A 20,669-nucleotide genomic window follows, 5' to 3' on the forward strand; every position below is an offset into this window, starting at 1 on the left:
TAAGAGGTTAACTCAGTTAAACAACAAAAAGCTCTCTGGACATCTCCCAGCAGAAGCATTAAAGGCATTTTATTTGTATATGATTTTTGCATAATTCCTTTTAGGAATTCAGATATTATTTGTTAAAATAAATTTATGTGTCCAAAATAGAACTATGAGTATTCCCCTCCAAAATTTCCCTTCAGATTATAAATACTGCAGGTGTAGAGCAGTGGCACTCAGTCACACCAGCCTGACAATCATTCTTATTATAAAAGGCAAAATAAAGACATTCCACCACCATATTCAGAAGCTGTGACCTACTCAGTTTGACAGTCTGCTGTAGATGAAACTACAGCAATATAAAATGAAAGAAGCAACAACTAATTGAGACTGATATCAGCTGTTGAGAAATTTCAACCATATAACATTATTATATAATGCACGTAGCAAAGGGCACATGTTAGCAGAGACAGCTTGTATAACTATTCAGTCTAATCCACAGAGTTTAAAGGCGTATTCTAGCCATGGTTTCCTTTATTTAAGGTCCAGCAGCATTGAAGCAGGGTTCTCCAAGTAAGATTTCCACAGGTTAGAAAACCGGGCCATTGTAGCTCCATCGATGATGCGGTGATCAGCTGACCAACTGACATTCATTATTTGTGCCTTAAATACTTCACCTTTGCTATTAAACCGAGGAAGAGCCTAAAAATCAGAGGAAGAAGAAATCCAGAGTTATTAAATTAAATACTTTTGTTAGTAAATCTGCTTTTTCTTGTTCTTGCTAATTTGTTGATCTAAATTAAAACATTTTGCTGAATTAGACAGACAGCAGTAGCACCATCTAAAAACCAAGACCTCTCCATTACTGTTTGTGCTGTGGATTAGAATATATTGCAAGCCTGCATAATCAATATTCATAGCCTTTTTCCACCATCATGGAAATACTGAAGTAGTAAAAGCTTTTCCTGACTCCAAAGCTTCTTCCTGAATAGTTTATTGCACTGTGAGTTCTCAAAGTGGCAGCTTCCTTAAAGCACCTCTAAAAAATGCTAAGAGGAAGAACATAGAAGAAATTTAAGTTAATACTAATTTCATTTCCAGCACTGAGCTCAAATGTCTATATTAAAGAACTAAAGCCTGAGATTCAGAAAATATAAAACTGCCTTCACATCCAAAATTCTGTATGGACTCAGCCATCTGGCTTACAAAATTGAACCTCAGTTTCAGAATACTTCTGAAGTTTTCTCCCTGCTGATAGCAAAATTGCTGTCACCACGTTGCAAAACTTGCAAAACTGTGTTTATATTGTTTCTTACTAACCCGAAGGCTAAACATAGATGTGAGAGAAATATAACAGGATTCTGGAAAATAAATACAAACTTTTGGTGTAAGAGACTTCTAATTAAACATTTGGTGTGTGCATAACCATTTAAAAACACCACTAAGTTTTCAGTCATGAGCTATGCATTTTCTCTGCAACAAAGACAGACTCCATGATCCATTTTCATCAAGAAGAAGACTTAACTAACACTCTCATCACTGAGATAAAGTTAATATACCTGTATCTTTCCAAGTGCTCCAATAGCTACTTCAGGAGGTAGTATCACTGGTTTGGCATAAGTGCCACCAATCTTAAAAAGAAAAAGACGGGGATATTATTTAACAACTTTTTTTAAGCAGATTGCCTCTTGAATTAATTGCTACAGATTTTGTTCTTCACACATTAAACTTCAGTAAAGCTGCATTTCAGAAGCAGATTTCAGAAGCAGCTCTCATTTTCCCTGTACTTACTGTGCCAATATTTGAAAGGGTGAATGTACCCCCAGTGAGGTCACTTGTTCCCAGCTGGCCTGCAGAGCCCAAGGACTGGAGGCGATTTAATTCCACAGCTATGTCAAACACACTGCAGACTTGAACATTTTTCACGTTTGGGACAATTAAACCTTGCTCTGTGTCCATTGCAACTCCAATGTTGTGTGAAGCCTGCAGCAAGTGCCATTAACCAGACATTAATATAAGCTGTCAACATAAAATGTATTTTAGGTAAAAAGCTACTTCAATCACATTTTCCTTATTTATCTTTTTAACCTGGAAAGTGCTGTATTTAGTAAGCAACTTCTGTTGTATTATATTAGAAATGTTCTCATTTTAAAAGCTTGGCCCATATTCAGGTGAAAAAATAGGAAATTAATATATTAATGTGCATTTGTGAGGCAAGTCTGAATAACAAAGTGACCTCTTATCTAACAAACTACTGAAATAAGGCCAACAGTAAATCAAATCTAGATTTCAGAATCTGAACACACAAATTATTTTCCGGCACAACACCATAATTTTGCTTCTTGTAATTATCTCGGACATTCTGAAAGGCCCCTGTTAGACACTACTTTCACTTTCTGCTTACAACATTTATCCATAGTTTACAAACCTTATATGTGACATTTTGACAGTTCTCATCCAAAGAAGCATTAAGAATGGGATACTGCAGCAATCCCAGAGAGGCTGCCTGTTCAATATAAGAAAAGAAAACAAAATAGGTTTTTATATTTTATAAGCAGAGAGCTCCATGGAAAAGAAGTAATGGTAGGAGAACCTTTAAATTAATAACAATATGGATGAATGTTTTGGTAGCACTCTGAGTGCAATAGCATTACCAGACTAATCTGTACATTCACTGCACACGAGTGCAACTGCCTGTTTTCTGAACAACAGAAGGGACAACAGTCTGTGACCTAAGGGACTCATTAGCAATACAAAGATTATAAAAAATAACACCAACAAGAACAATGATGCATTTCATATGAGCTCAAAAAATAGTGGCAATCACCTGGTGATGCTTACCTCCATATTAAATTATGCTGAAGGCACTCTATCCTTTCCCATTAATATTTCAAAAAATTTCAATGACACTACATAACTCTAGCTGCAATTACAACTCTAAATTGATAAGTGGCTCAATAGACAAAAATCCAGTTTTCCTGCGATCTGCCATAACTCAGGTGATAGAGATACATCTACAGCAAACATTGAACAGATTTTGGCAAAACCTGTGTATAAGTACTCCATACAGGGCTTTGCTGCAGGCCTCACCTTTATGAAGAAAGGCATAAAGGAAAGCTTAACTCCACGGATTTCAGCTAGAGGTTTCAGCTCTTCTCGCAGCTGAACAAGCTGAGTCAAATCAATCTCATCAGAATAACCAAAGTGGGGGATCTTCAGGGCTGCACTCATAGTCTTTACCATGGCCTTCTGAAAACCTGGAAAATATTCACTGTCTTCTTAAACCAACAAAATGAGCTTCTGTGAAGTTATGGTGAAATTTCATCTGTTTCCATTAACCAAATTATACAACTTACAAAAACCAAATCAAAGCCAAAGTATAACCAAAGAATAACAGCATAAAGGGCATTTACTGAGTTATTCAGTTCATAGAACTAAATTTTTATAACTGTAATACTTCAGATTATATTACTGCATCTCTCTCCTATGTCTGTATACATTTGAAATCATAACATGATAATCTGCATTATGCTTTCCAAGCTTTCCAAATAAACACTGCTTGAAAGGTAAGGAATAAAATTTTAATCTTCCCCTTTTAATGTGATTTTTTGGTATCTTAGTGTCTTTTATGGCACTGTTCTCCAGAACAGGTGTGCATGCTACTCACATAATAGTGCAGTATGCTTTTACTAAACACTGATAATCACTTAAATCACTGCACTTTGTCACTAACTGCATAATGATTTCTACCATGACAAATCCATGTTTAGAATTCCTACCTGTTTCAACATACACTTGAAGAATGGGTAAGTACAATTTGCAGCCCAACTCCATCCAACCAGAACACGGACAAATAATTAAAAAAATAATTTCAGCAGAGATGCTTCTTACAGAGAACCTTTTCCTAAATGCTCACTTGCATAACAACCACAAGAAACACACTCCCATCAAAAGGAATCAGCTACTCACAGAGCAACAGGTACTAGCAGTCTACCATGACATGGTCTCAAGACTATATTTCATGATTTACCTGTTACAGGTTCAGTTTTATCCTTTCCTGCAAATGCAATGGGTCTGGAAACAGGTACAGGGATTTTGCGTGCTTTGTCCTTTGGAGCAGCTGGCACAGCCTCTGCTTTCCGCTGAGGTGGGGCAATTTCAGCCTTCGGCGATGGAGGCAAAATAGCTCCTGTTTGTTTGGCCAAGTAGTTGAGTATATCTTCTTTAAGGATTCTGTTATCCTTTCCTGTACCAACAACTTCACTCAACTTAATCTGAAAAGTACAGAACAAGCAGTGACACTTTAGTTTTACAGCAACATAAAAATATTGTGATACATGGTTAAAAATTATTCCCATTTCTGATCCGACATATTTGCAGTTTTCTGTTCCTTTCTATAGTTTACTAGGTATTCACCATAGTTCAAATCATCCAAAAGTCCCACTAGGTATTTGACTGCATACTTCAAGCACAATCCTCTTCATTTCTACAACATGTAAAATGTATTTGAAAACAAGTGTTTCCTCTAGATCAGTGCTCTTCTAGTCAGTCAAACTGCCATAGAAAAGCAGGTAAAATGCAGCAGGACCTTATTCAGCAAACCTACATTGTTCTCCATGGCCAGGCGACGAACTGCAGGGGTTGCTAATGTTTTGTGACCTTTTATCTCTTGGTGAGTGTGCTCTTCGTGAGACATAGGAGGTGTTTCAACAACATCTTCTTCTGAGGCAACACCTGCAAACAAAAAGAAAAAAATTAACTTTCCTACATTATAAGCATTTGTTAAATGCTAACCTCAACCATTCTGTGACAGCTGAAGTTTTTACAATTTACTTTGAGATGGGAACACAGCTTGCTAAAGGCTGCTGCTTAAGCTAAATATTCAAGAGGAAATGTCTAGGAGATTTTAAACTTTAATAAATATCACAAATTTCTCTACTTGAATTTCTTGACTTTATAAAGGGAAAAAAATCTTTAAAGATTTTCAGGAGAAAAAAGTAAGCTTCTCTGCCACTGATTGTTTTATGACAACAAACATAAAATATGTATGAGAAAAAAAATGGCTTACAATACCTTTTGAAGCATCAATTTCAATGTCCACTAGTGGTTTTCCAACAAAAGCAATATCATCTATGCTGTAATGGAGTTTTCTGATGACGCCATCATAACGACTGGTGATAGTAACAGAGGCTTTATCACTCTGTACCTCACAGATGCTGTCAAACTGAGACACAGTGTCACCTTCCTTTATGTACCTGGGAGGAAAGACAGGCTACTGGGAAACACAGTCAGAGTAAAAACCTGTTCTCTGTATTCCTTTGGTAAGTTCAGTAATATTCATCCCACAACATGGAAGTGCATTCCAGATGAGAAAAAAAATTCTACATACTGGATGTGTTTGCTACATGCATTTTGTCTGACTGTCACAGAACTCTTTGTAATTATTATTAATAATAATTACAAAATTATTATTAATATCATTACACACATATTACATTTACTTTAGTAAAGCAGAATTTTCCTGTCAGATTATAAAGCATCCAAAAGTAAGAATGAGCCCAGTTTAATCTGAATGCAAGGAAGTTGTTACTTCCAACTAGTCAATATACAATCAATTTCAGAAAGGAAATGGTTAGTAGGGAACACTGTCTTCCATGCATAGAACAAGGCCTTTCAACACTGTCTTCCTTCACTGTACACTTTGATTTTGTTTAATACATTCATCACTGGATTTTTACAAACAATTTAGAAGTTCAAATCTTTTACTAAAAGCAATAGTGGAGGGGTACAGGATAAAATTATGTTCATTCTTTAGACTAGCCACTTGTTTCTAAAGCTATGTCTAAGTAAACATAACAAAAGACAGGCCTCCTGAACACATAAAACATCAATCACTGAAGGAAAAGCCTATATACAGTTGCATCCCATTCCTTCTAATTTTTCCACTCACAAATATATGAGACTGCAAACAAACAAAATAAAAAGCTCAGTATGTACAAGGTTTTAAAATGTGCAAGATGAAACCCAAAAAATATTCTCAGATAACTCGTTGATCACACAGCTAAAGCCGCTAAACTACCTGCTGATTTCTTTGTATATTTCCTGGAAAGTAGAGCTTACCATTCTTTTACAGTCACCTCTGTAATTCCTTCTCCAATGTCAGAAAGCTTAAACTGGACAATTTGGCCACATGAAACTTGAAACAGAGAATAAGAGAAAACAGCATGTTTAATATTAACATGCAAGCTACGGGACAGAAAAATCTGAATGCATCAGAAATAATCTACATACCAGCCATATGCAAACCTCTAACACAACACTCATAGAATAGCAAAAAAAAAAAAAAAAGAAATTATTTTATTATGAAAAAGATTACCAGCAGATGTTCTGAATAATCGCTGTTGATGACTAAACTTGAGGGCAGATTTGTCAAACACGCACACATATTTTGATTTTATAAAGCGAATGCTGCTGCACGATCTAACGCGATGAATGCAAACCTGGGGAGAAAATCTCAAGGGTTAATACAATGGAGGTAGAGCCCATTTCATATTCCCCATCTAACAGTCACACTAAAATAGTTTCATTCTAGTCTATGTAAGAGAAGTTCTTACAGAACACAATTGCACTGAATACATTCTTGAACATACAGTAACCTTTACATTAGCAAAAGCTTTGCCAGGTTTTTTCTTTCACTAACACAACATGGGGAGATCAAAGCCACAGTGACATAACCAATTAGCAAAAATCATGACAGCATCTGGTGAGTGATTCATTGCTATTGTTTCTTTCAGGAATTAGCCTAATCAGGACAGGCACACAAAAAGCACACACACTAGCAACCATATCAGATATCTGAAATACTCCTATCCAGGGTGAATGCTGGAAGGTTTCCCTAGACTGCACAGAAAACCAGCATTTTTGTTCCATCAGAGGTTGATCAGAAGTACTAATCAGAAAGGAAATTCACACCAGAGGGCCCAGAGAGTTGCCCTTTCATTTTTATTCCTATATAGGAGGCAATCTTCTTCAAGTAAACATAATCTTAAATCAGCTTCAATGATATTTTGTAAGAACTGACCATGAGATGGTTTTCTTTTATGGTTATAATTATATTTATCAGAAATCAACTTTAAAGGGTCTACAGAATTTTCTGAAAGATTCTTGAGACAAAACATTATATTTGAAAGCCTCTTGTAATCAGTCATGATTGTGATCATAAACAAAGTTGGTAGTGCTTGCATTGACATAAACAGGTATTTTATTAATCTCAACACAAGTTAGTTCAGACACATTCTTATCCAGTAAAATTTATTAAATTTCATGTAATTCTGGTGTTATGTTGTCTTAAGAGTGCTGTAAAATTTATAAAAATAACAATTTCTCTGTAGATACTATCTCTAACAAATTTAGAGATATGAAAAAAATTCAGGTGCTACAATGTACCTCAAGTAGCTCAAAACTGTAAAATTTAGAAATTATCTTCTTAGAGGAGCCAGAAAACAGCATACCTGCATGGGAAAGTTCATTTTAACTTCTTGTTTTAAAAATCCTTTCAGTAATTACAGAGCATATGAAACTTCTTGTTTCCCTCCCCACATCCCAAACTGTTCAACTATTTGCTATCACTTTTCACTGTTTAAAAAGTACATTATTCAGCAGGCCATACTATTCTGAACTGACAATGAACTCATTTTCTGAATTATTTAACCCAGCACTGCAAGTTATATTTAATATCCCCTTTCTTTAAGGAACAAACATTTGTACAACACAGTCTATCATGATGGACACAACAAAGTTATATCATTTGAGTTACCTTTCAGTTGCCTGCCACTAAGATGATACCTACTGATCTAGAATGAGTATTTTTCTAATTCCTATAACAAGCAAATAGAAAATCCTTTCATTAGTCCTCCAAACAACTTTCCATATTCAACAATCAGGTAACATGGCAATTTCAAGCTATGAAAAATCATACTCTAGGAATACATTTAAAGTCCACATTAAATTACAAAACTGGTATACAATGTACATCTTCACAATCCTATTTTTCTGCTGTCTTTAATTCTGGGCTTCTTCCCACTTGAAGGTTACATGTTTACATATAAATGTTACTAAAAAAATTGTTCAACTAGATCTTTTTGTCACAAACTTGCAAAACCTCTCTTTTCTCTTTACATGACCCTAAATGAAAAACATTCAGTATTTACCTGTGAAGATGATCACAAGGAGCACATCAAATCTCTGAACTATTTCTAAATGGGAAGTTTCACAATGATTTCCATGTGATTTTTAACCTTTGGTTACCAATGCAGGTAGTGAATTAGTAATGTCACTGCCAAAAAAAGAGACTGGTGTTGTTATTGAAGAGTTACCATGCTGTTTCATACTATCTGCAGGAAAAACTCAAAACTATTGCCTTTTTAAAACTGAAATTTTTCTGGTTTTCAGTTTTGCACATTCTCTACTAAAAAGTTGCTGTGCTAGTATGTTAAAGTAATAACACAGGACACAATCTCTTCATAGAGCAGTGTTTCTTACTAACAAGTAAAAAATTAAAATCCATTAAACAGAGACTGTGCTTACAATTTCAGCATATAATCACCATAATACTGGTGTAATGCCAAACAAGGAAATAAAAATGGCACATAAAAAACAAAATTAGCTCTAATATCCATAGCACACCCATCTACATATTTTGATGTCTGGAAAAATCTATCAGTTAACCCAAAGATAACTGCTAGTACTCAGCTTGTTAATGTGGCTCCTATTACACTAAACAGCAACCGAAAGGCAATACTGCCACAGCAAGGTAAGACCTTTCCTGTGCAAGTCTGGGATGTGCAGAGTGACTGGCAAAAAGGAGCTGAGGGCCCACTCGAGTCCCTTGCTGGGAATGAGGCCACACCAGCTGGGCTGATAGAGCGTGGCCTGACCCCAGCCAAGGGGGCAGCTGAGTGCGCTCAGGGGAACTGCCTTGCCTCTCAGGTTCAGCTTTGCTTGTTTCCTTAAAGACAAGCCAACTCCAGTTTTCTAAACTACCGCTGATCCTGAAAATGTATGCTGGCCTCAGACCAAAATATTTTTAAGCAGCCTGCAGGGAACTGATTACCTGATGGAGTAACACTAAATTTCCAAGTCAAATTGAACAGGTCATGCTCACAAGCAATGACTTTGCATTAAAGGATATTGCCCTGCTGAACTCTCTTGACTTCTGTCCCACTGAGTCATTTTAATGAACATTTCCTCACATTGGATGTGTTTTGCACACATATTCTATATTTCCAAGTATATAGTTACCTATATTCTAAAGCAACATCCCTGGTAATGCATTTTAATCAGATGCCATCCCTTATCTAAATACCTGGCACATGTCCCAGTGTCCAGGTAACTGCCGTTTCCCTACAACTTCACACAAAGGCCCCCTGGCTCAGATTCAAAATGTGCTTGCAGGAAACACACACTGTAAACCAGCCAATTCTATAGTTCAGCATGCACATAGATAAGATGAGCGTTTTCATCTTATCAGAAGAAAGATAAGATTAAGAGTAGAAGGAGAGAAATACAACTTAAAAGAAAGTGCTATTTTTAATGCTCTTAATTAGTAAAATTATTTATAAATACTTATAAGTCTCTGGCTGAAAACTGGATTACAAAAGTATCACTAAAATTATGCTTTAAAATTACAATATGAATAATTAAGAGAAAAAACATACTAGAAACTGGAATGGTTCCTTAATTTTGCTTCTAAATTTCAAACATTATTTCTTCTCTGACATCCCACAAAATAGGGGTGACATAATAGGAAACCAAGGCTCTTCACAATAGCAAGAAGATGATAATACAAGAAGACAGAAGAAAGCAAGAACTAAGTCTATATTCATGAGACTTTAAGTATCTCAAAAAGGCAACCAAGTAGATTCACTTCTTATGGTAAGGTATCTCAACAACTTTTCAAGTATCAAGGCTCCTGGGATTCGAAGAAATACGTTTCCCTTTTTTGTACGTGTATCCACACCGTCTCCGTGCAGATGCGGTATGCAAAGGGAGCTGATGCGCGGGAGGAGAAGCGGTGATGGCAGAGCAAGGCATAGGAAAAGCAATAATGGGATGACTTAGAAATAACAGAAGAGGATGTCACTGTCTTATTACAAAAAGGCACACGTTTCTCTCATAGGGAGCATGGGCAAGGGCAGCGCGGGGGGAGAGGGTGCCAGTTCTGGGGGTCCCTGTGCAGCGCGGGGCGGGCGGTCCCAGGCACTGCCGGGGTCTCGGACACCTGCGCGGAGCAGGGGGAGCGCACAGCGGGGAGGGGGCTGAGGCGCCGCCCGGCCCCGAACACAGCCGAGGCGGCAGCTCCGCGAGCGCGTCGTGTTTGCGGAGGCGCGGTGCGCGCCCGCCGGACGGCAGAAACAGGGCTCGGGGATGCCACGAGTTATCTCTCCCCTCGGCCGGCCGGGAGCGCCGCCGCCCGCGGGGTCCCCGCTCCCCTTACCAGGCGCCCCGCGGCTCGGCAGCTGCTCCTCAGCGCGGTCACGGCCGCCATCTTACCCCGGGCAGAACGGCCCCGCACACACCCCCGGCACAGCCAACCGGCGGCGACCGCGCCGCCACAGCCAACCAGGAGCGGCGGGGGCCGCGGGCCGGGCCGGGCGGCGCTCGGGGTCCGCACACGCCCGCGGGAGGGACCGCGAGAGCGTTCCCGTGCGGGGGCTCCCGGGCCGGAGCCGCGGGTGGCGGTGCACGGCATGCGACTTCCCGGGGCCGCAGTAGCGGGGAGAGCAGCGCGAAGAGCCCGGCCATTCCCCACACACGTGTAATAAAGTCCCGAGTGCGCCTGCCAGAGCAACACGCCCGTGTCTGTGGTTCTGCGTGAAGGGTGATTGTAACCAACCAGGTGGGGATCGACCTCTTCTGCCAGGTGACGAAAGACAGGGCATAGTCTTAAGATGCGCCAGGGGAGGTTTACGTTGAACATTAGGAAAAATCTCTTCACAGAAAGGGTGATTAGACATTGGAACGGGCTGCCCAAGAAGGCGGTGGAGATACCAACCCTAGAGGTGTTTAAGGAACAGACTGGACGTGGTACTTAGTGCCATGGTCTGGTTGACATCGTGGTATTCGCTTATAGGCGGGACTTGATAATCTCAGAGGTCTTTTACAACCTAATTCATTCTGTGACTCTGAGGAAAAGTAACTTGTAGGAGTAGGAGGGCAACAGTCCGGCCGCTCTCCTCCGGCGGCAGCGCTGTACCCATGGCTCTGATCTCCCAGGAGCCGCGGTTGTTACTATCCGGCCCTCAGGACAGGGGAAAGGCACTGCCTCCTGCGAAACGCCGTCAGTATCGCGGAGGACAACGGAGCAACTCCTAGCCCCTGCCAAAGCGCCGGGCTCGCCGGCTGCTCCTCCCCGCGGCGGAGCCGCCCCGACCAACCCCTGGCGGGCGGGCAGGGAGGCGCCTCCGCTCTGCGCCTGCCCGGCACCGCCGCCCGCCCCCAGCACCGGTACCGCAGCATCCCGGGCGTGCCGCCGCCGTCAAACGCTCCTGGCCCCGGGGCTGCTTCGCCGAGGCCTCGCTGTGTTTAGGGCCCCACCGGGATCCCATCGGCGCGGCCTCTGCGAGAGACACCGCTCGTCGCCAGCCATGGACGGGGACAGGGTGGAGATAGACGGCGGGATCATGGAGGGGGTGAGTGCCAGCGGGCCGCGGCTTACCTGGCCCCGGGCAGTGGTAAGGGCCGGCCGGGTGTGCTGGAAGTGCCGTAGCGCCTGACGAACGCCATTTCTCCGTGCAGGGCGGGCAGATCCTGCGGGTGTCCACGGCGCTGAGCTGCCTACTGGGGCTGCCGCTGCGGGTGCGCCGGATCCGAGCCGGGCGGAGCCAGCCCGGTCTCAGGTGAGACCCTCCCGGGGCGCTCAGCCGGTCACTTAGAGCATGTGGGGCCCTTTCGGGCTGGGGCACGGCCACGCAAGGCCTCGGCTGCTCTCGTCTGAAACGTTCGCGTTTGCACTGCTTTAAAAGAGCATTTTTGCTGGAAAATCCCGTCTGTAGCTCACAAAGAGTGAGGGGGAAGGCTGCGAAGCGCTCTCGCTTCTCTTGCCAGTGCCCTCAGCGCGGGTCCCGCCCCGGGCCGCAGGCGGGGCAGGTGAGGGCACGGCCCGGCCGCTGCCTCAGAAATGGTTCCACAGGTGCTCAGCGGAACACGCTTTGAAACAGGGAACATACTGATGTAATGTCTGAGCAAAACACAGCTTACTGAGCGTACAGTGCTAAGAACAGATAGGGCATATCCTAGTGTTGCTACAGTTAGTGTATTTCCAGTATTAAGAACAGTTGGTGTATTTCCTATTTAGATTACCCTAACAAATGGAAACTCAAGGCGAGTACCTAGCAAACATGTTATCTGTCTTGCAGCCCTGCAACTGGTTCTGGGTCAGCCAGTATTGCCATCATTATCCCACTGCATTTCTGTCCAAGCATTTATGACATTAGGACAAGTGGCTGCTCTTGCATCTCACCTGTCTGTCTTGGGCCCATTCTAGTGGAAAAGCTACCAGAATCCTGCATATCCCAGTATGGCCTGAATGCTACTCCTCTGGCTTCTGTGAACTCAGAAGTACTGTAGCAACCAGGGTGAATTTCTGATCCTTGTCTGAACCGAAATTTGCAGCTGTAGTTTTTTAGTTGTGTTTAGTGGTTGTTTTAATATAACATAAGCACATAGTCTACTTGTATGTGTCTTTCACTGTGTATTGTCACTCTAAGACCTCAGCATCTGTCTGGATTGGAGATGATTCGAGATTTATGTGATGGGAAGCTGAATGGTGGAGAAATTGGCTCAACAGAAATAACCTTCACTCCTGGGAAGATCAAAGGTGGAACCCACATAGCAGATACAAAAACAGCAGGGTATGTCTATGTACACTAGCTTCTGATAACTTTAAAATTGTCACAATAGATGGGGTGGGGGAAAAAAGAACATTTATGCTTTGGTAGTGACCGAGGATATGCGCTGCCTGAGCCAGATTTGGTGACCAAAGAACCAGTAGTATAGGTAGGATATGTAGGAAGTACATGTGAAGTTTAAAAGTATGACTGATATAAAAGCTGAATGCTTGGTTCATGTCATGAAAAAAGCAGCTGCCCATGTCTTTAAAATTTCAGGTGTAATTTCCTCACATTACTGTGTTACATACCAGACCAAATGCATTAAATTAGATAAGTATCTCACATCCATGAGGTCTGAAGTAATCGCCATATAATAAGGAAAATTTTGACATTTTACTTACGCTCATAGTATCACAGTATGTCATATTGCTCTTTTGGAAATGGGAACATATTCCATCCATGTATTACAATGTTACTGCTGCCTAAGCCTTTTCAACTCCCTAAACCCACAGTTTTCATGGTCCCATCCCTATACTAAGGAAGATACATAACTTTATTTCAAACAGAACTATAAAAGATGCAATTATTGTGAAATGAAAACTTTCTTATTTAGGCTTGCTAGGGACATCGAGTTTTAAAGTAGTATCTTTTAAGACTAATAAGTTTATAGATAATTTAAAAAATAAAATACAAAAGTAAAAGTTCTAGTAAAATGTTCTTTGATATATAATGATTCTATGGAATTGTATGAATTATGAGGGTATGACATAAGTATGTTATCATTGCTTTTAGGAGTGTGTGCCTACTGATGCAGGTAGCAATGCCCTGTGTGCTGTTTGCTGCTTCTCCATCAGAGCTTCATTTAAAAGGTGGGACTAATGCGGAGATGGCTCCTCAGATAGACTACACAGTCATGGTAGGGAGAAATTCCTTCGCCTTGGTGCATCTTCCCTGAATATGTATGCAATGTGACTGCTGTTCCTCTGTTGCTCTTGCTGCAAGTCTATTTGTGATTATGGAATTAGGCATGGAACATAACACTATTAGTGTACTGCAACCAGTGTTTCATGGAATTTCCTGAAATGGCAAATAGTCTCTTTGGTTTTAATTACTACAGAAAATTTCACTTAAAATGTATTCTTTTTTCTAGAAGTGCTGTGAATTACTCTTTTTTTCTTCATAAGAAGATAGTTTCACACAAAGTGACATTGAGAATGAAGTATGAGCAATGTCACATAAGCTCTATGGATGAGACTGGCTATCTTTCTTTTTTTTTAATAATGCAACTGAAGTTTTTGTGTTGAGCTTTTTTTTCTTTTAAGATTGCATAACATAGTGGGAAATTATCAATGCAAAATAAATTCACTCTGTGTTTTTATATGTTTGTTTTTCAGGTTTTCAAGCCAATAATCGAAAAGTTCAATTTCACATTTAATTGTGACATAAAAAGGAGGTGAGCTGTGGAGCAGTGCTGGGCCTTACTGAACCCATGTGTGAGCAGAGGCACACACAAGGGGCTCTCAGTCAAACTGAGGGGTGAATTTATAATACATGACCTAATCTGCATTAGCTGCCCCTGTGTGTACTGTCACCACATGATGAATGGGGTAGGGTTCTTGGCTGTCTTTTTTTTTTGTTGCTGAGTCTACAGCTGCTGTGTAATGTTTCCTGTTGGCTCCCCTGAGGGGAGCACATGTTGAACAGGCAGTGCATTACTGAGCTTTTTCCAAGGAGCCAGTTAGGTTGGTGTTAGGAAGTTAATAAGATGTGCATTACAGAGGATTACTGTTAGAGAGCCTAGTTCCATTATAAGGGTTTCTAAGGCACACATCAAGAAGATTTGTATGTACAGTAACAGGGAACATAAAAATGAATAGTGAAATACATGAAGAGCCTCCTGGCCCTTTTTTCGGTTGTGATCATTGCATTTAATTATATCCAATTACTGTTTCTAAATAGGGGCTACTATCCTAAAGGAGGTGGTGAAGTTGTAGTCCAGATGTCTCCAGTCAAAGAGCTGAGCCCAATAAACTTAACAGAACGTGGCACAGTGACAAAGATTTATGGAAGGGCATTTGTTGCTGGAGCACTGCCTATCAAAGTAAGTGCTATCATGGCTCTGGTAGCATCCAACTTTATATAGCTATATAAAATTGTATTCAATCTGCTCAGCATTCCTCTGCTCTCCTGTCTTTTGCAGTCTTACACAAGCTAAGCAACCTTATTAAATGGTTTCAATTATTCAGGCTGTAGAATATTATATTGGACATACCTAAAATTTATTCATTGCACAACAGTGTAAAGCTAAAACAGGAAATGAGAACAGTATCCTCATCCTTCCTAAGACTTTTCAAAAGTCTTTGGCATATATTTAGTGATATCTTATATCTGATTTATATATTCTTCATATTCATGTGCATTATTTAAAATCTAAAATTAGGGCCCTTGTTCATAAATTTTTGAGCACTGTAATAGGTGGAGGCCAGTCTACAATAAGTTTTTCAACCACTGCTAAGGGTATTAGAAAAAGTTAAGGGTAGGTTTAGCCAAAAATAAAAGGAGAGAAATTTGCTCCTTTATATCTCCTCCTTTCTATTCTTCCTTTCCTGAGTGCTGGGATCTCCTTGAGGTTCCTTCTCACATACAGGCTAGGAATTAATAGAGGAAAGAAGAGAAGCTGAGTTACTTTTTGAAAAGCTATGGACAGTTGGTTTTGGTCTAAAAATCTCCAAACTTGTGAATATAGCTGTGATTAAATCACAGGAATGGCTGAGCTTCGTATGTCCCCATTTGCTTGTAATGTAAAATTGTTAATCTGTGTATTCTCTCTTACAGAGTATGTTCTGTACATAATAATTATGGGGTATGGGTTTTGCACTTGGTTTTGGAGTGAGTTATTTTTAGAATCTAAAGTTTTGCGAGAAGACTAATTTTTTTTTTTTTTTTGTGAATGAAGAAGAGTTCTTGAATTTCTATTGATATTGAAGTTTCTACATACATTTCTACAATGGTCATTTGTGTAGGATTTAGTGTTATCTTAATTTAGTAGAAAAACTTTCAGAAAAAAATCACGTTCAGTTCTTGCTTGTAGGGGTTTATAACAATCCTTTGTTTTTCTAGTTAATAAAGTAGCCCCTTTATTTGGGGATTAACTGTAATAATTAAATTTATGAAGAAAAAGTATTGCTATATTACATAATTTTATTACTGGGTTTATGTCTTGTCTTGTTAGCTGGCAAAAGACATGTCAGCAGCAGCAGTGAGATGCATCAGAAGAGAAATCAGAGATCTTTACATTAACATTCAGCCTGTCAGAGAACCTGATGATCAAGCTGTTGGGACTGGAAGTGGAATAATGTAAGATGAATCCAAGCTTTCTATTTTTACCTCTAATCTTGTTGGTTAATTAGCTAGAACCTGATTACATATCTGATAAATAAACTGCAATATGAGTGATTTTGATATTAATTATTTTTTGTTTTCTGCTTAGTATTGTTGCAGAGACCTCAACGGGTTGTTTGTTAGCTGGGTCATCACTTGGCAAGAGAGGTAAGAATTCAATGAATTCTTTGATACTCAACTTAATATAACAATAACAAGTAGGAATCTGAAGTATCATCTGTTTAAAGATCTGATGCTCTGAATGTTTCATTGTTAAATATATTCTTCTCGAAATAAAGGACAACAGAAATTAGCAGATTTAAAACATAGTAAATTGAAAGTTACAAAAACTACAGAACTGTTAAATTTACCTTGTATCAGAATGGAGAATCACTGGAAATATTTCTGAACTTTAGGAGCGTAGAGTTTGTGTTTTAACATTTGAAGTTTTTGCTCAAGAGTGAATCTAGATTAAAATGAATGGAAGTGATGTCGGTTTCAAATTATTTGAATCTAATGTTTTTCTGACTAAATGCAGCTACTTTCTTTCCACAGCAGACATTTGAGGCAAGAGCATTAAGTTTAAAGAAAATAAGATCTAAAAAGTTGATAATTTCTTTGGTTATTTTGGTTTGTTTGATTGTTTTCTGTGTGGTTTTTTTTTTTTTTGTACTTTTAAAACTTGAACTAGTAATTTTCAGCTTTCTGATTTCTCTCTTAGGAAAGAATGCTGACAAGGTTGGCATTGAAGCAGCAGAGATGCTGCTTCAGAATCTTAAACATGGTGGAACTGTGGATGATTCTCTGCAAGACCAAGTAAGGTTCCTACATGTGTTTACATGAAGTGGAAATAGCAGGAACATGCATGCGCTACTTGTAAACAATATAGATGTGACTAGGGAAGGAACAAGATGTTAGTAGATTAAGGCCCTCCACTGCCTTATCTTAGCCTGATAAGAATCTTGGGCTGGTTTAGCTAGGATGATGCTAGCTCTTAGCTGTAAACACCTGGGCACACATTAATATTATGTAGTATAATAAGTATTTGGGTCTTGGACTCAGCCTACTTTTTTCAAAACATGCAAGTACCACTGATGGGAACCAGCCACAGCCTGAGTCACTGTGTATAGGACCTGCACAGAGTTAATCACACCTTGCAGTATTCTTGTCATGGTGATGGTTTTAAGTCAAATCAAAGGTTTTTAGGTGTCTGTATGGTGAATATGTGATCAGGAGGTGTTAGAATTAAAGTACCTCTTCCTGAGTTTCTCTCCATGTAGGTAAACTACTAATCTGGAGTCTGACATGACTTTGGGGAATTTTGGGGCAATACAGTGGGAGAGAGCAAAGTTAAATGTAGTAACAGGAATTTAGGGGCAAACTCCACTGTGGAAAAGTAGCCCTTCAGTAACAGGCATTACAGTAGCAATCTCCAAACTTCTGGAGCCATGGATCACTCTTCAAACTCAACTTCATGAACTTTTATGAAACTTGGAAGGCAAAGTTTTTATATTTACAGGAATTTTGCATGTTTTAGTTGGGTTTTTTTAATCAAGAAATTCCTAGAATCTGAAGAATGACTTAATTATTACTTTTCCCTCCATTTCAGCTGATCATTTTTATGGCATTAGCAAAGGGAGTGTCTAGAGTGAAAAGTGGACCAATTACACTTCATACTCAAACAGCTATACACTTTGCAGAGCAGCTAACAAAGGTGAGTCCAAACATTCAGGAAGTTTTACCTTTCAGTTTTCTTCCAGTAACTTGGCAATGTACAGTTGGTCAGGCCATCTGAACTGAACTTGATCATGGAGGACAAGCATTGATAAAACAATTGCTATAGTACTTACCTGTGAGTTTTCCTGTAGAAAGTGAGCCTACTCTAGAGTTAAGGGCTTTTAGAATGGTTAGATACACATTTATATAAATGTTTTTTTTAAATTAAATCTGTCAAAGCTGTAATATACATAAACATATAGCAATACAATTATTGGACATCAGATACTCAATATTTAAACCACTGTATGTGATAACTTAATTAGTGATGTATTTCTAATCCTCTTCTAGGCCAAATTTACTGTGACAAAATCAGAAGAGGAAGACCCCGGTAATGATACCTACATCATTGAGTGCCAAGGAATGGGGATGATAAACTCAAACTTACAGTGTTAAAAAAAAGAAAAGGCAGCAAGGTGCCAAAAGCAACACTCAACATACCTCAGTGATGTATTGCACTACACTTCATTGGATGTATGATCTGCCTGAAGAGGAGGAGCCTTCTGTCACATCAGAGGGATTTAACCTGAAGGTTGATGTCAGGCTTTTCCTTGGTATGGTGAAAATCTGTCATGTGAAAATGAAAACTTTACTTTATTTTTTTTTACTATTAGCAGCAAAATGAGTAGCAACAGGACAGTAAATAGCATATACTGTATGTATGCAAGAGCTTCAGTTAGAGGCTTTGAATTTTACCTGAGTAGAAAATAACTATTTTAGTTCAGTATTTCTTTCACTTTTAAAAACTGTAAGTTCTGTTCTCTAAAAACCTTTTTGTTATGAGGTACATGGAATGAAGTGCACCTTTAAATCTGTATTGCTGTTCTTCCTTAGCCATTTGCTAAATAATAAAGCAGTATCACCCCATAACAGGCTGGTATTTATATTTGCTGGTATCTCAGCAGGTTGTGCTTGGGAAAGGTGGATACAAAATAACAGTTTCTTTTTTTCCCTACAGAAAGAAGACTCAATGCATTAAGATAATCTTTTAAATCTTATTTTTTCATGTATTTTTTGATAGATGCTCAGGCAAGCTAGATCAATGTACCACATTACAGCCCAGACTGTATTGACTCCATGATATGATTTTATTTCCTAGATACAGTTGTCCTTGTCTCTTAGCATACTAACTGAAGTTGCATTTTCACTGAGGTGGTGTTCTTTTTGAAGGGAGTACTTAATTTCAGCTGAGGTTAGGGTGGTGTTGAACACATATATAGATACAGTACCTATGTGTATGGACATGGAGCACTGTAAATACACACAATTTGTGTAGGCATTTAAAATCCAGGTGTGTTATCCCCTGCCTGGGCATTAAGTAAAGAAGAGCTTCTACCTGGCTGATGTTGATCATGCCATAAAAACTTTCTCTGAAGTTGAAGGAAGGTGAAAGGAGAAATAGTGCACAATTGGTTTTGCATATGAAGACCCCAATCACAGAGTTGGAATCACTTAACCAAAACTGTATAAATGCACTCTGGAAGCTTGAATTGATTTCCAAGTTTCCCAACCGATCCTGCAGCCATTGTTCTAAGATTTTTTTTCCTCAGTTGTGACTGTTGAATCTAACTGCTAAAGATGAAACTTGAGGTGTTGTTTGCTGTTCTAATTAAGATAATTACTTACTTAAAGCATTACTGTACCTTTCTAATACCAGGAAAAACATTTGCTAATGTCCAAAAAGTTCACCAACTATCTACTTAACAGTATCTTTCTTCTTAGGGTTTTTCCCATAGTGCAAAGGAATGCTATTAATTTCCAACTAATTGTTTTTCTCTAGTACTGGGAATAGTCTGAAGGGGGCAATAGTCACTCACTGAAGTAATTTTGGGACACAGACTTGACATCCTATGAAGAACACCTCTCTGAGTTACTCAGCCATGCTGTTAATGATTATTTGTGTTTCCTTTTTTGAAGGAGTCTGAATGTATTAAAAAAAAAAAAAACTTGAAAGAAAATCCCAAGGAAGTTGATGTCTGTGCTTAAGAAAACAAGCTCTTAAAACCACATTTGAATGGATCTTCACCTGTTTTCATTATTCAAAAGATTAATATACTTGGTTTTGACTGTGCAGATTTTGTTACCGATGAAAGTTTTAAATTTTTTTTAAAAAAAATCACTAAATAACACAAAATTCAGTAGGAAAAAAAAATCCCATTGAAAAATTGAAGTGTAATTTTTGTCCTCCAGACATAGGAAAACATGTAAATGCTCAGCCAGCACATTTAACAAAGATTAACAAACCCAGGTTATCAGTGATGCCTTGAGAGTACACCTAGAACAAAGGCTAGACAGAGATAAAGGAATAAAGTAGGCATTTTTTAGAAAGGCCTTCAAGGGATGCACCTTGGGCAGTACTGGAGCCTGGCCATGGCTCCACCCAAGATGGATGCTGGGTCATGAGTTTTCACACTTTTATAAGTTTTGGTCCATTTACATATTGGGGTTAATTGTCCAATTACAGCTCCAGGTTATGAAGTCCCATCCTCCCACACTGCTCTCCTCAATTTGCCACTTTTTGGGGCCTGGAGCTGCAACGCTGTCCTTGATTGTCAGGCTGGAAAAGGATTGTTTTGTCTAACTAAACTGTGAAGAGAACTTGCTGGCACTTTATATGAAGTTTAGAGTTAAATACTAATG

The 20,669-nt window shown here is 39.3% G+C and overlaps 2 protein-coding genes across 4 annotated transcripts; one reads left to right on the forward strand and one right to left on the reverse strand.

The window, feature by feature from the left end:
* Positions 1 to 44: 44 nt before the first annotated feature.
* Positions 45 to 10,562, reverse strand: DBT (dihydrolipoamide branched chain transacylase E2). Of its 3 annotated transcripts, XM_018912131.3 has the most exons (13): positions 10,478 to 10,562; positions 8,193 to 8,317; positions 7,429 to 7,493; positions 6,359 to 6,482; positions 6,103 to 6,178; positions 5,056 to 5,237; positions 4,589 to 4,716; positions 4,013 to 4,256; positions 3,073 to 3,239; positions 2,411 to 2,488; positions 1,774 to 1,965; positions 1,542 to 1,613; positions 45 to 684 (listed from the first exon to the last, which is right to left on the reverse strand). In XM_018912131.3, exons 3-13 carry the CDS (start codon positions 7,489 to 7,491, stop codon positions 517 to 519), a joined length of 1,494 nt encoding a protein of 497 aa, XP_018767676.1. In that variant the 5' UTR covers positions 7,492 to 7,493; positions 8,193 to 8,317; positions 10,478 to 10,562; the 3' UTR covers positions 45 to 516. The 3 variants fall into 3 exon arrangements, with proteins under 3 accessions (XP_018767676.1, XP_018767677.1, XP_009086748.1); XM_018912132.3 differs by lacking the exon at positions 8,193 to 8,317 and having other exon boundaries at positions 10,478 to 10,560; XM_009088500.4 differs by lacking the exons at positions 7,429 to 7,493; positions 8,193 to 8,317.
* A 902-nt stretch (positions 10,563 to 11,464) lies between these two features.
* Positions 11,465 to 20,038, forward strand: RTCA (RNA 3'-terminal phosphate cyclase). Its single transcript, XM_009088499.3, has 11 exons — positions 11,465 to 11,672; positions 11,779 to 11,879; positions 12,750 to 12,893; positions 13,665 to 13,788; positions 14,267 to 14,325; positions 14,832 to 14,973; positions 16,105 to 16,229; positions 16,363 to 16,421; positions 16,975 to 17,069; positions 17,863 to 17,967; positions 18,321 to 20,038. Exons 1-11 carry the CDS (start codon positions 11,628 to 11,630, stop codon positions 18,423 to 18,425), a joined length of 1,104 nt encoding a protein of 367 aa, XP_009086747.1. The 5' UTR covers positions 11,465 to 11,627; the 3' UTR covers positions 18,426 to 20,038.
* Positions 20,039 to 20,669: the final 631 nt, after the last annotated feature.

This window comes from Serinus canaria, chromosome 8 (genome assembly GCF_022539315.1).
Source record: "Serinus canaria isolate serCan28SL12 chromosome 8, serCan2020, whole genome shotgun sequence".
Classification (NCBI taxonomy): Eukaryota; Metazoa; Chordata; class Aves; order Passeriformes; family Fringillidae; genus Serinus; species Serinus canaria.